A 15,907-nucleotide genomic window follows, 5' to 3' on the forward strand; every position below is an offset into this window, starting at 1 on the left:
AAAAAGATATCACAGCCTCATTAGCCTAAGTCTTTGTTAACTTCGCACCTTACAGAGAGAGAATTCCACCACATTGTAACATTTGAAGGTCAAAGCAGCACTGACTGATCCAATTGATAGTGCAAACGGCGAGCTGCAATAAGATAAATGCCCCCTTTTTCCGCGAAGCGAGACTAATTGAATTGGAGTGTTCACTTTCCCACATTAAGCTGCAGTACAGGAAAGGAACCTGTTCTGGCACCTGTTAGCAGGTTAGGTGTCTTATGACGGGTATGTAGCACTGTGCGAACGCTGAAACCATTTAAATCCTGAATGAGAAGAACTGCACAAAGCAGTATCTCGCTTCATTTCATTCATCTTTTCCCATCACTATTATAGCTTCTTGTTGCATTAACCACAAAGGTTGATTCTTTGTCACGACGCTCAGTCACCTTAATGTAACGGAGGTAAAACGGGAAGGTTACTGCCGGGTACATCGCATTTTTAATTCCCATTTTTATTATAAATTAGTGTATTACAGCTGTGGAATTTTGTCCGCCCATGATACATAAACTATAATGTAACTGAAAGAAGTTATACAACTTTCAACAAAGTTCACTTCTTTCAGTGGAAACGATTTAAACATTACATTGCCTGTGGATTATAAGATTATCAATATGCCAGTTTCCTTTAAGTACAATTTCTCACCCTCCTGTTGAGTTTGGAATATTCGGCAGGAATTCAGCGCTGACTGTCATTCATCCTATTGAATATTCAGACTCCACCTTCCAGGCTCGTCCAATGGTAAAAAGCAAACGTTGAATAAATTAGCCTAATACACATCTGCCGATTAGTCGGATGACTGAAAATATCTGCTTAAAAAGCCAATTGCAGGACCTGAGCATGCAAAAAAATTGCAACAAGGTGCCTGGAGAAGTTTGAACTAACTCGCGGAGTTTGAACTAGCCTTTTGGGATCAGTGGGTTCGGGGCTCGTTCTTCTACAGGAATATCATTGATTAAAAAGTCCAAAAACATTTGGTAAAATCCACCTTTGCAAAGCCCGCCCGACGGACCAGTGCGATATCTGAATGAAAGCGATGAATAGCTTCACGCTGTGTATCAGTCTGCTATCTCTGTTATCAGCCGGCTTCTCAGAGGAAGATTCCAAGCATCCAGTTACTGGTAAGAATCCATTTTAAAGTTATTATTAAGTACTCTATAGATGTCTAAACCATATTATTGACCAAAAACAGTGTTGGAAAGTTTGCTGGAGTAATTTTTCATGTTTCTGAAACTGACATTTGCCTCCCCCCCCCCCCCCCCCCATTTTCTATTGTGTGTGTCATATATTCACTTTATTATCCCGTTTGAGACTTTTTTCAATCTTGGGACTAATACTGTACTAAGGGGCCTTTCCCCCAGTTTCTCAATTTAAAAAAAAACTCACACATAAAAAAAAATATTGGAACAGGTGAGCCCTTCACCCTGAAATTGGTTCGTGCAACCTCTTGGATAGGGAGTTCTCTATTTATAAGAAAGTAACTTTTGCTCATATGCTGGGAAGGTAGTTTAAAAAGATAGGGTTTTGAAATGACAATAGCTGAGCACCCCGGTGCAAGCGGTGGATCACTGCACAGGTAATGTTTCAAACAAATAATCCAAGGACTTCCCGTTTGACGAAGACGAGATGTCGCAAAATATTTTGTCTTGTCATTCAGATATGGTTCTTTTTGGCCAGAAAGATTTGCTCACCTCCAACAATCCTCCTCCTGAACTCTTCGCCCCTCCATTGCTACTCACAAAACTCTGCCCTCACGGCTGAATGGCAGGGGGTGGAATAATTGCAAGGTTTAAGTCAAAAATTGGAAATTATACACCAAGATTAAGTTGTCTTTTTTTTTAAAAAATGAGGAAAGATGGTCAGCAATTTGAAGCAAACTTGAGCCATTTTTAAAAGAAAATGCACAGAAAGAAGCCAAATTAAAATAGAACTAAAAAAAAATTAGCCAAGGATGGAAGTTTATAAAGAAAAAAATGCATGGGGAATAAGGGGGAAAAAATGAGAAAAACCAGAAAGAGGGGAAAGAAGGCAGAGAGCAGATAGGAAGGGAAGATTGAGTTTCAAAGTTGGAGAGGCAATTAGCAGTGCAGTTTGAGACATAGCCTTACCATTCTGAAAATGTTACGTGCTGTAAATGCTTAGGAACTGTTAGAAAATGACATGAACAGGTAAACAGTGGCTATTTCAAATTTACACCAAGAGCTATTTTAAATAAAATCAAAATACTGCAGATGCTGGAAATCTGAAATGAAAACAGAAAAACAGCAGGTTAGGCAGCATCTGTGGAGAGAGAAATGGTCTTTATACATTATAACAGTAACTACACTTCAAAAAGTTTGTCATTAACTCAAAAGTGCTTTGGGACATTCTGAGGTTGTGTAAGAGCACAGCTTTCTTCCTTTAATACAATTATATTCAATGTCAAACACTGGGGATAATTTTAAATATTCCCCCCACCCCAAGATGGTCAGCAGAAGGTGTGTACACACACTTGCTGCCACTTTTATGTCGGTACATTGCATGGTGTGTCAGTGACCCACTCTTGAGAGGCAGGACAGTTCATTGTGATATTGAATGCATGCTTCCATGGTGCATTTGGAAGCCTGATTTAAATTCAATGCTGGTTGATTGAGTTTCCAAAGGCTTCCTCTCTCCCAATTGTCCATCTAGTGCCATCCCCTCCTCTTGGCTCGCAATATTTGCCTTCCTCTGCACAATCTGCTGAACACCCCCCTCACCATGCCCTGACCGTTCCCTCCCTCCCTCCTTGCTGCCACGCTCCAAAACACACCCCTCTCCTCACCCATGACCAAGCTTCTCTGATTGCCGAACAGTTTTCCAAACTTGTGGCTAAGAAGGTTAAGCTTGTGGAGAGGTCTTATAGTGAATCACAAATGTACAGGAGCAAGGACAGGAGTAAGAACGTCATGTGCCAACTTGGCGGAGGGAAAACTTGCATACTAACTCTGCTGCAGCGGTCTCAGCTGCAGACTTCGAGGGCTCAGGCTACCAACGAAGTCTGATGGGCATGAACCAGGAAACTGGATAGTCTGTCAGCAAGCTTGTGCACAATGGATCAGAGCATGGAGGAACCCAGCTCCAACTTGTACCAAAGCTTCTGTTCAATATGGACCAAGTGCTCAGCTCCATCAAAACAATAATGATGCCCACCAGGATGGTGCCTGTGCTGACAGCTCTGACTGCTTTTATGGTGCTAACACTGCTGCTATGGCAGCTCAGAAAGCTGCCATTTTGGTTTTGGGGGCCAGTGTTGACAAGGGCTTCCAGAGTGTCACATCACTCCTGTACTCTAGAACACAGAACAGCAATGGCTTCATGAAAGAGGAACCTGCTGTTTCCTCTCAGCATTCATGCTCCCCACCACCCACTCTGCCAGTGCCCTTGTTAGTGCCACACAGTCAGGATAATCAAACAAGCCCAGGCCCATGTCAAGATGAAGCAGCTGGGCCCTCAAGACACACCATTGCTCAAGGTCAATCACCACAGCCATCTGAACTTGTCCTCAATGGAAACTCAAAAATCTTCCACCTCCTAAACTGAAGCCACTAGGGAAACACTTCATAGGAGTACTGGGATAATTAAACAAGCACAGAAATCCAAGAATCCCCAAGATCTTGCACTGGAATAATTCATAATTATTTCTGTTAACTATTCAGTACAGATAGAATTCCTTTTGTTGGTGAAATTAATTTTTTGTTTTGGATTTTGTGTTGATGTTTATATTTGTAGTGGATTGAGGGCAAGACCCACCAGCCTGGACAGAAGGATGGTGGAAATAAGGACAGTGGTGATAAGGATTGTGGGAGTGTTGGTTTATTGGGGATGGGATGGATGGTTCACATGAAGCGCTCTTCAATATGCTGCTATTTGAGAGCTCGAGGAGCTAGAGGCACTGGTGGCCCATGCCCCTCCTACACTGCCTACTCTTGCTCTACCTCCTGCTCCACTTCCTGCTGCCCAGGTGATGGTAAGTAAGTTGTGGAACCTGCAGCAGAGGATGACAAATCCGGATGCACTCACAGGGATGATCTGCAAAACTCCTCCTGAATGGTCCAGACGGCAGAAGCATTGCTTGCACGTGCCAACTCTCTGCTTGATGACCTTTCCGGTGGCAGCATGTTTGTCATTGTAGGCCAGCTCTGTAGCTCTGTGCAGCCCTCTAACAGGAGTTACCAGCCAAATCTAGAGGTGATAGCTCTTGTCACCCAGTAGCCTGTCTGTGACCTGATGACCTGGTTGGAACAAAGGCAGCACAGAGAATTAAAGCAGGATAAATGAATGATGACTGTTAGTAGAAAACCAGGCACAGACTTACATGATGTGTTGCCTGTGGTGGCAAATAGGATGGACATTGAGAAAGTGGAATCCTTTTCTATTGAGTAAGATACCAGTCTGACGATAGAGATCACACAAGGCAATGTGGGCCATGGGTAAACCTGCAATGCATATAAAATCGAGTGCTCTCTCATCCTGCTTTTCTCTGTTCTTGGGAAAGGGGTGTAGTTATTCCTCTTGATGCAGAAAGCTTCTGTTACCTCCCTGATACATTGGTGGACTGCAAAGTGTGAGAAGTTGCTGATGTCACCTGCTGCAACCTGAAAGGAGCCCATGGTATAAAAGTTAAGAGCCACTGTGATCTTTCCAGCCACAGGCAGAGCTGTCAATGCCCTGGTATGAGGTTCAAGTTGTGACTGCATGATGTAGCTCACTGACCACTTCCTATATGAATCAAAGGCACCTGAGACATTGCTTCTCAGTGAAATTCATGTAGGAGAAGTGCTCCCTGAAGACATGCTTTAGGCACGGTCTCCTGTGCAGTGCCCTTCTCCTCCCTCTTCTATGAGCTGCTCCTGCTCTTTCCCATTTTCCTTGCTGCTCCTCCCCCTGCAGCCTAATGGTATTCCTACTAGTCCAGACATAACTGCAGTAAAACTAAAGCTAAAAATGGTGCAGCACCAGTAGAATCATCTTCTCAGCAGTCACAATAAAGTTTACACAGTCAGAAAACAGTCCAAAAAACATCCAGAATTTGGCCTCAAATGACAAGCCAGCAACTAACTTGGAGGTTGTAGGTTAGCTCTTTAAATAGCACTGCTGAAGGATCCTTCCTAGCTGTTAGTGCCATGAGTTGCTGGGCATGTTTATCAAGTGGCTAGTCTGATGCTGGGGTAGACCAATATCTGAAAAAGGCCCTAAAATAAGCTTAGGACCCTAATTTGAATGTTTTATTAATAATTTTAAATAGATCTGGCGTGCACTCTAGATACCTATGGACCAGCTCGATCCAATATGCGAGGTGGTGCATTTCCGGTGAGTACTGAGTAAGTGTGCACTGTCTTGTGCCAGAAAAACTGGTTTAAATTCAGCACCAATGATTTTCCAGGTACTGAGTTTAATGTTAAACCATTCTACAAGCAAGATCAGCTATGAAGTTTGAAACCTAAACGTCCATAACATTTTTACTCTTAACTTATGTGTCCTGCTTAACATAAATTTCTCTTGACGCAATGAAACTTCTACAGCTTAGAGTCCAAGCCTAGCTCATCTTCAGAGCTGTTACCATTGCTGTCCACCCTTTAATGTTTACCCAGAACAGCATGTGATATTCTGGAAGCTGAGTAATGCGCCATGTCCTGGACAATGATAGTACAATGAGCTCTCAAAGCTTTCTGAAAAATTACCTTGATTTCTGCTGATGCAATTCTAAGGTAGAGTCCTCCAATATGTAGCTCAGCAATTCTATCCTCAAACCTCTGTCCAACCCATGTCTCTCTCTCCTCCTTTAAGACTTTCCCTAAAATCTATCTCTTTGACCAAGCATTTGCTCTAATGTCTCCTTCCATGGCTTGGTGTCAATTTTTGTCTGATTACACTCCTGTGAAGTGCCTTGGAATGTTTTACTATGTTAACAGTGCTATAGAGGTGCAAGTTGTTGTTGTAATATTTATCTCAAGTCCTCATTTTCTAAATGTGGGCCTTCACAGGGAGTGTTGATAACTGTGCGAGACTTTAGAGCGGAGTCTGATCCTACCCTAACCTGACAGCTACAAGTACAGAGTACCATTGCAGGAATCAGTCCTGGTGGTCAGGAGCAGAATCCAGGCTATTTCTTTCTCCCTAGCCTAGGAGTGGTGAGACTAACTGTAACGCCTGTAACGTCCACTGGCTGATAGGTTTTGCTGAGTCGGTTGCTGAGATCTCGCAGCTCTGTATAGCTAGCTTCTACATTAGGCAGAGGCATCTGGATAGCTCCTAGGAAGTCAAAATTCTAAGTAGCCGCAACTCTTATCAAGGTATGAGTTTGCCTCTGTTTACATCAGCTTCTTAGCATTATTTTTCTTAATTTTCCTTTGCTATGAGTAAAATAATGTTAACCAGTGGGTAGTTGTGGAATAACCCTAATCACACACTGGGCTTGCATGATAATTTACCAGATGTTAATGTCCCATTTATTTATAAATCCTGGTAGCTGAATTGGCTGCCAGTTTAAACATGTCTTTGTGCCCGCTCTGACCTCTATATGTGGGAATCAAAACAGACGCTTCTTGTCACAGTATTGCAGCATTAAGTTTCCATGTAGTAACAATGAATTCCACTCACGGGATTTCTTTATTTACAGGCTGTCTGCTGGTTTCTCGGAAGACCATAGCTCTAATCATAATTTATCTGATTGACTACTTTTTCTTCCTCTCTCCAAGACACTGACTCTTGCTACAGTCGCTTTCTTTTGGGACTGGCTGCCCTCTAATATCTGACCTAAGTTGCAATTCTTCTGATGAGAGTTGAGTGTCAGAGTGCTATTAACCATGGGAGGAATCACAGCTGTCTGATTCTGTCTTTTCCCAATATCCCCATATGGGAGCTTTCCAGCAAGGGTTACTAAATAGCAATCAAAAGTGCGAATCCTGGTTTAATTTTCCCCACCCGAGCCTCCGGGATTGAGCAGCTAATTACAGCTCACCAACTATTGCCCCAGCTGAGGTTAATTAATTCATAGACTCTCAGAATGGTTACAGCACAGAAGGAGGTCATTCAGCCCATTGTGTCTGTGTCAGCTCTCGGCAAGATCAACTCACCTAGTCCTAATTCAGTGCAGACTCTGGTTCAAATCTAAAACTGTATTGCTCAGTTCCATATTAGGCAGTGCATTCCAACCTTGATATCCCCATGTCAAAAGTAAAACATTTTTTTGTCTATACTGTATCATGGTATTGATTTCTTTCTTTCCATGCAGGTACTTATGGTGTTAAGAAACAGCTTCTTTTGCAAAAACAAAGGTCCATTAATATAATAGTCCCAGAGTACAGACACTGGGGTTAATTCTGGCTATGGGCAATAGCATAAAATAGGGAATAGTGAATTAGCAGCCTGTTTTACATTATTCTGATTCTGGAAAGATGTGGAACTGGCTGCGGAATCACTTTCGGCTGTTTTACATTATTGCACAAAGCCAAAATTACTCCCATCCAGTCTGGTTAGGTATGTGAAGGAAGGGGCCAAGCCTTTAAATTCAAATGCAAGTGTTTATTCCATCACTTTCTGAAATCAAGGGCATGGGATATAACGGGCAGCTGAAAGGTAGTAACAAATGTTTCCTGTTCAATCAGCTTGGCCTATTGCCAATTATCTAGCTACTGGGCAGCTAGATGCACACTCTGGGTGATGGGGAAATGAAAGCTCACCTCCAGGAGTGGTCTGAGATGTTGAACCTGGGAAAAATACTGCGAGCAATAATCCAGAAATGAGCTCCCTTTCCCTCCTACATATAGCATTAAAGTACTGACTATTGTTTGCACCTTAGTTTATTTTTCTCTGTTCCTTCCTGCCCAACCTCCTCCCCCTAGGTGAAACACTCCTTCATAAGGCATTCAGCTCTGTAGCTCAGTTAGGATTTGACTAGCTAATTATAGTTAGAATGGATTATGGTGACAGGAGCAGCAAGCGGAAATTTTGTGATGAATCAGCTTTATACTGTATGTCTTATGTAATGTAGTCACGGTTGGTGGTCAGTGGTATTAATATTTGGTGCCAATTCTGGATTCAACTGCTCTTTCCTGTTTCCTCTGCTTCCCCTCCTGTCTCTCCTCTTTTACTGTTTAATTTTTTAGTCATTTTTTTTGTCCAGTCACTTCCTCTCCTAAAGGTGCTGACTCCGTGGAGTATTGTGAGTACCAGCTTCTCTCTTACCTTGCAGAAATGGTTATTTTTCCTCTGTGAGCCTGTTCAGAGAGAGTTGGCGTGCTATTTGACTGAATCACTGGCCCTGTCCTCAGCCAGTGTTCACGCGCACACATTTTTCACAGAGGTTACTGGACAGCACTCCAATGTGGGGACCTATGTGGATTTTTTTCCCACACATCTGTAGCTCAAGAGCATGGGATATAATTTTGGTATCCCAACAATACCAAAGCACATTGTTGTGATCTGGAATGCACTGCCTGAAAGGGTAGTGGAATAATATGGTGATGGTAATGGATATAAACTTGAAGGAAAAAAAGTTACAGGACTATGGAGAAAAAAATGGGGTGGCAGGGGTGGGGGGCGTGGTGGGGAACGTTGGGACTAATTGGGTAGTTCTACCAAAGAGCCAGCACAGATATGATGGGCCGAGAGGCCTCCTTCAGTGTTGGATTATTCTATGAACTGTTGCTATTCTGAGATTGACCAAGGATTGTACTTGGGTAATATAAAAAGCAAAATACTGCAGATGCTGGAAATCTGAAATAAAAACAAGAAATGCTGGAAATACTCAGCAGTTCTGGAATCATCTGTGGAGAGAGAAGCAGAGTTAACGTTTCAGGTCAGTGACCCTTCATCAGAACAGATTGTACTTGGGACCTTTCCAGTCTATGGACGTGATTTTTGAAAGCTCAGTGGGAGCAGGAGTAAGTAGGCGTGTGATTAGATGATCGCATTTTCGGAAGTCGGCATTGGCTCTCGCCGCCTCCGGAATGCAAAGCAATTTTTAGAGATACCAGGAGTGAGGAAAATTGAAGTGCAAACGCCTCCAATTAATTGGCTGTTGAGCTCATTGAGGGGCTCATTGAAAGATCTGTCAGCAGAAGTTTGTAAGTTTCAATAGGAGGGTACGGGAAAAATGCAATGTCTGGAACATGGCAGGGTCCGGTGGGCCATGAGAGCTATTGGAAGAGCTGATTAACATACTGCAGAAGCAGAGAATAAAGCTCAGCTGCTTAAACAGTGCCACAGAGCAGCCATTGCTGGAACTGAAAGGCTTGCATTTGTGAGTGGTGAGTGGTAGGAATCTGGAGCGAGATAGTTTAGTTTAGAGATACAGCACTGAAACAGGCCCTTCAGCCCACCGAGTCTGTGCCGACCATCAACTGCCCATTTATACTAATCCTACACTAATTCCATATTCCTACCACATCCCCACCTGTCCCTATATTTCCCTACCACCTACCTATACTAGGGGCAATTTATAATGGCCAATTAACCTACCATCCTGCAAGTCTTTTGGCATGTGGGAGGAAACCGGAGCACCCGGAGGAAACCCATGCAAACACAGGGAGAACTTGCAAACTCCACACAGGCAGTACCCAGAATTGAACCCGGGTTGCTGGAGCTGTGAGGCTGTGGTGCTAACCACTGCGCCACTGTGCCGCCCAGATGTGAGGTCGCTGGCATCACTGGGTAGCTGGGGTGAGCAAACATGCACCAGCTGAGGGAAGTCAGATGGGAACAGTCTACTCTGACTTTGGACAGAGCAGCTAGGATGATCCACAGCAGATGCATCTTCCTGGACAGGAGGTGGCCAGAGGAGCACAGCGGGGGTCTGCAAGGGGATGAAAGCACTTCCCAGCACATTGGGTCTACTGCCCAAGAGTCAGCTACCTACAAATGACAAAGCACCAGTGTCGTAAGAGTCTGCACCTATCCAGGCAGATGGTCGTGGGCATTTGTGCTCTGATCCACAATGACCTGAGGCCTTGCGGCTGCCATGATAATCCCTAACCTGAAGCCGTCAAGGTCACCATCGGCCTAAATTTCTATGTAACCGGGTCGTTCCAGGAATCAGCTGTGGACATAGGTGGCATCTCGCAACTGGCCGCTCATCATGCCATCAGGCAGGTCATGGATGCCATATTCAGGAGGGCAGGGGATTACATCCACTTTGACACAGATGGGCCTGCGCAAGCACAGAGGGCTTTGAGCTTTGGAGCTTTTAATGGATTCCCTCAGGTCTAGGGCATTATCGATTGCCCCCACATAGCCATCAAGGTACTGACAGACCAGCCAGTCAGATTTCTGAACAGAAGGGACTTATTTAATGTCCAGCTGGTCTGTCACCACAGGAAGCGAAACTTGCAGGTCTGGGCTCAGTTCCTGGTCAACTTTCATGACTCCTTTATCCTCAGAGTCCCAGGTGCCGCAACTCTTCAGGCCCACATCCAGACTCTGTGGGTCGCTGCTAGGGGATAAGGGTTATTCCCTAGAGATGGCTCTTGGTGCCCATTGGAAACCCAGACATGGATGGAGAGAGGTGCTACAACCAGAGCCATCTACCAACATTGACCTGCATTGAGCAGACGATTGGCGTCTTGAAGATGCGCTTCCGTTGCCTTGACTGGTCAGGTGGTGCCTTCCAGTATGTGCCAGCCATAGTGGTCATCTGCTGCGTCCTGCTGCAACACTGAAAAGAGGCCTGGAATACCACTCCACCTTGGAGGAGGACTAGGAGGAGGAAGAAGAGCATGAAGAGGAGGAGGAATGGTCCCAGAAGAGGTGGCCAGAGACCAGGCAGTGCAGGACATCCAGCCATGCTGTCCCAGACCTCAGGGTGAACTGAAGGCTGGCACGGCAGTAGGGCCACACCGATTCAGCACTGTTTCACCTGACCGTCCTTGAGCCCTTGGGCTGATGACCCCAAAACTCACCTTGCAACAGAGAGAGCTATCATGCCACAATGACCCTTATCTGTGAGGTCCCATTCCCAGCCATGAGCATGAAGAATGAGGATTCCTCCACCAACATTGTCCAACATCTCAAGATATCGGAATATAACATTTCCAGGGCCCTATGTCCCCTCCCCCCAACCCCACAATGCTACATTCCCCTTCTGACATGATCAATAACACACATAGCAAACTGATACCATAAACATATGACGTGATAATAACAAAACAGCATACAAATGTGCAGAACAGCACCCAGGTGACCCATTAAGTGATATCAATGGCATGTCACCTTTCTCTAAAACCCTTGTAGCAAAGGATGAAGTGGAGGCTGCTCCCTAGTCTCTGCCACTGGGTGAGATGCCTGTGGCTCCCGTCTTCATCTTGGAGGTGCCCATGGGGGCTCCTCCATAGGCTGCCATGCTTGCATTATAGCAGGGGAGAGATAGTTCCTGAGTTGGAGAGAGCGAGGGGCTGAAGGGTGACACTGGTTCCCCCTGAGGGGTGCCGCTTCAACCGTCTCAGCCTTTCCTGGCACCCTCAAGTGCCCCATCCCCTCAGATGTCAACGGTCCGAGATCCACAGCACTCATTGGGCAGGAGTCTCCTCCATGCCCTTCACCTCAAGGCCATCCCTCACCGACTGCCTTGAGGGGACCATGGCGATCTCCAGCATCTCCTCCTCCACCGAGGTCAAAGTGTGCAGTTGTGCCACACCACTACCCGTTCCGGTCATCTCCCGAGCGTTATGGACTCTCTTCTCCTGCAGGATTAGAGGAGAATTGTTCATGAGTAGGTTGCCTTCCTGCATTTCTTCCAGTATGACATACACATGGGTTGATGTGCCTCTCAGTGACGTCCCCATCTGAATGATGCCCCTAATGTGAGGGTGGCTGTCATTGCAGTGTTGTGACTGGGCACTTGACTTGACAATGTTAAGGAGAACTATGGACATTCTGTGAGGTCAGCTCATATGCATACTGGTGCTTAGAGTTGGTGACGAATCATCTTGGTGCTGCTGGCTACTGCAAGAGATAATTAATTGAATCTCTTCCCACACTGGACCCATGTTCTTCTGACGAGTCCCCGGCTGCTGACCTCCGTCTCCATCCAAGCCCTCAAGGTTTCTCTGGGCGGATCTCTCCCTCTGGATGCTGGGAAGAACCCCTCTCTCCTCTCTGTCACTGCATCTGTCAACACCTCAAGGGAGGCATCGGAAAATCATGGTGCTGCCCATGGACGTGTGCCCATGCCAGCACTGGCTGTCTGATCTACCTGCTGCTCCATGCCTCCAGGCAATGGCGAGCCCAGTCATGGCTGCCGCGTGCCTTTTAAAATCACCGCCTGTAACTCGGCCCCGCCTCCAGGATGCTGCCAGTGCCTCTGATTGGGCTCAGGACTCGCCCTCGGGCCAATTAGGCCCTTTACATTTGAAAATAGCATTGTGTCAGCAACCCTGATGTGATGCGGGATTGAGACCCGGAAATGTTGCGGGCATCACGTTCCCATCCCAGAACAAAAATCCAGCCCTATAAGGCTCAGTGTAGACTTCATCACACGACAGTAACACGTGATGAAGTCCATGTTGAAAGATAAATGATTATGATCTAATTACTAAAGGTTTATTGATGGATAACAGTCAATTATTAGGGAATAATAAGCCCAATATTACTGGTTGTTCAAAATGCAGCAGTGTTCCATATTTCAGCATTGACATTCTTCACACAAGTTTTCCAAAAAAGTTGAAAATAATTGGGTATATGCTTCTTTGTTCATTAATGTTAACATAAGTATATATTTGGCCATCTTTTTTTCTACCAGTGGTGAATGGAGGAAGTTATATTCAGAAGTTCTGATGAAGGGTCACTGACCTGAAACGTTAATTCTGCTTCTCTCTCCACAGATGCTGCCTGACCTGCTGAGTATTTCCAGCACTTTCTGTTTTTATTTCAGATTTCCAGCACCTGCAGTATTTTATTTTTATATTCAGAAGTGAGTTGATATTTCTGGGGGACTGTTCATCCAAACCCAAGAAATGGAGGATTCTATTGATTTTAACCTGTCCTTTATCCAACGTTGTTAAATTTGTGCACTTCCAGTAATATTTGTTTTTATTTCTGATTTCCTCTACTCTTCTGTTTCTATCTTCCTGCAATATATTTACACAGAAAGTTGCTTCACCCACTTTAAAAAATAGAACATTTCTGCCATTGAAGTGTTTTATTGATTGTCATGATTTTTATATACTATTGCAAATTTCTAAAATCCACTGCAATGCAGTTGAAAATTGCACACATTCCGCATCATCCCGCCATGTGTGGTGGATCTGTGTTGGAAAACTGAACTTTTGGAATATTGCCCCTTACTGTACGACTTGAACAAAGGATTCTCTACCTAAAATAGTGAATGATGGTACATACATCTTAGATGGATTGAGGAAAATCTTCAGCTCAAAATCCCAGGCAAAGCCAAAATTTATCTATATATAATTTATTGCATAGGATGGTTGTCACTTACCAACCTCCAGGTCCAATACTGTTCTACTGTACCATTTCACTTATCTATACATAACAATCCAGCACAACTTGATCTAATCTCGTTGAGCAGTCATAAGTCTTTTTTTCCTGTCTCCTTTTTTGTCTCTAGACTATACACAACCTTGGGGGTTAAGACCAGATATCAAAGGTTGTGCATGTTGTATTACTGTTTCATTATTATTTCATTTTCAGTTTAACAGCAACCTTGTACTTAACAGCAATTCCATTTTGTGGCTTTCTTGCAGGCAAAGCAGTTCAGGATGTGATGCATAAAGAAAACATCGGTCGGGATTACAACAATATTCAGACGAAATTTAACCTTCAGAACTCAAAAAATACAGATGAAAAAGATTGTGAAATTATTGCAGGTGTGGGAGAGAGTCTGATGAAATGTAACTTCAACATGACTTCTAAGACATTCGTTATCATCCACGGGTGGACGGTGAGTTGCACTGTCTACTAATCTAATCTAATTTCCTCAAAACTGGACTACTGACTATCTCTGATATACTATTGTGCTAATTGTGCAAATATTCAGATTACTGTTAGATTAAAATTATCTGACATTTGCTTTCACGGAGCTGCAGAAGGATTAAAACCCTTAAAAATGTAGTTATTTGCTGTACTGAACAAACTGCATTAACATGTTTGCTTCACTTATAATAGGTCTTTTCAAAATCTGGTTATATTTACCTATTTTTCTTTATCTCTGGAGAGCAGCCATTTTATCACAAGGTCCTTGAAACAGTGCATCTTAATAATTACAATTTTATCAAAAATAAAAACATGATTCATAAAGTTGTTGGAAAAGGGTAGATTTAAAAAAAAAATGTTTAGGATGAGCATTCTAGTGACATAATTTTGTTATAAAAACTTTAGCCATTTCAAAATTAAAAGATATAAAAACCCAAACATCGGCACAGGTATGTTTAAAACAAGGGTCATTGTTTCATGATCAGGAGTAGGTGCTTGCCTCCACCCCTCCCCCACCCTAAACTAAATTTAGCCCAGGGATGTTGTGGTCAATTGAGCAATCCCAATCCTAACCCCCACTAAAATAAGCTAATTTAGCATGGGTAAAACCCAGGATCTTCCTGCTTTGTATGTCTCAGTCTCACACTAGGAACAAGAGCACTTGTATTTATACAGCACCTTTCATAAGCTCAGGACGTTTCAAAGCACTTCACGGACAATGAAGTGCATTTGAAGTGTAGTCGCAATTATAATGTAGGGAACCACAGCAGCCACTTTGCACACAGCAAGGTTCATCAAACAGAAATGGAATAAGTGACCAGATAATCTGCTGTGGTGATTTTGTTTAAAGGATGACGGTTGGTAAGGATACCAGGAAAGCACTCTGCTCTTCTTTGAATGGTGCCATTGGAACTTTCACATTCACCTGAGAAAGCAGATGGGCCTTGAATTAACTAGACAGCACATACGACAGTGCAGCACTCCTCTTGCCTCACCCCATCTCCAGCCCTACAACCCTTTGAGATCCCTGTGTTCCTCAATTCTGTCCTCTTTAGCATCTCCAATTTTAATCACTCCACCATTGGAGACTGTGCCTGGGCCCTAATCTCTGGAATTCCCTCCCTAAATCCTTCTGCCTTTCTCTCCTCCTTTAAGACACACTGTAAAACCTACCCGCTTTGACCAAGCTTTTGGTCACCTGTCCTAATATCTCCTTCTGCTGCTCACTGTCAAATTTTGTTTGATAATGCTGCCGTGAAGCATCTTGGGACATTTTACTATGCTGAAGGTGCTATATAAATACAAGTAGCTATTGTGCTTCTATGAACATCTTTTATAACGAGGCTCCAGATTTCATTGGGGTCATTGGCTCCAGATTTTTTCAGTTATAATTCATATGAGACAATGTGACACACTTATTACAGTAAATTTCTCTGTATAAATTGCAAACTGTTCAGCCACCAATGACCACGTAATATTTCAATAGGTAGTGATCAGCAGATCAAAATGAGGCTGTTTCTTCCAGGCTTTTGGTAGTCATTTATTTAGGGAGAGCTAAAAGCTATAATCCCAGTCTCTAAATAATTGACCTTATGCTAATGATGCATGTGATGTCAATTGAACGATGTAATGGATATTAGCAATGAAAAGAATGCACTGATCTGATGACCTGGTCAAATAATTCAGATTTGCCATATGAACCAAGGTTATATTCAGAGTAAGAGCAAGCAAAGTCAGCATTAAATCAGCTGAAAGACAATTAAAGATACACTATGGCAGGAGTGTTGGTTTCCGGAAGTGCCTCTATCAGTTATCCAGTCACAGTGCCTGCATTTAGAAGTTAGCTGTGAGGGAAAAGTGGAGGGAGACTTTGAGGGAGAATCTCGTCTCCTTTTGGGGGATACTGAGGTCACCCAAA

The 15,907-nt window shown here is 43.8% G+C and overlaps 1 protein-coding gene across 2 annotated transcripts in view; it reads left to right on the forward strand.

Moving 5' to 3' along the window:
• The first annotated feature begins 822 nt into the window (after positions 1 to 822).
• Positions 823 to 15,907, forward strand: part of LOC137369365 (endothelial lipase-like) — a 158,653-nt gene continuing 143,568 nt past the window's right edge. The window contains exons 1-2 of one of the 2 annotated variants that reach the window (XM_068030467.1): positions 823 to 1,163; positions 13,761 to 13,957. In XM_068030467.1, the coding sequence (XP_067886568.1) occupies positions 1,070 to 1,163; positions 13,761 to 13,957 (291 nt within the window). In that variant the 5' untranslated portion in view covers positions 823 to 1,069. Of the gene's footprint in view, positions 1,164 to 5,313; positions 5,374 to 13,760; positions 13,958 to 15,907 lie in introns of those variants that run through there. The other variant, XM_068030476.1, reaches the window with a different exon arrangement.

The sequence above is a fragment of the Heterodontus francisci genome, chromosome 1 (assembly GCF_036365525.1).
Source record: "Heterodontus francisci isolate sHetFra1 chromosome 1, sHetFra1.hap1, whole genome shotgun sequence".
NCBI lineage: Eukaryota > Metazoa > Chordata > Chondrichthyes > Heterodontiformes > Heterodontidae > Heterodontus > Heterodontus francisci.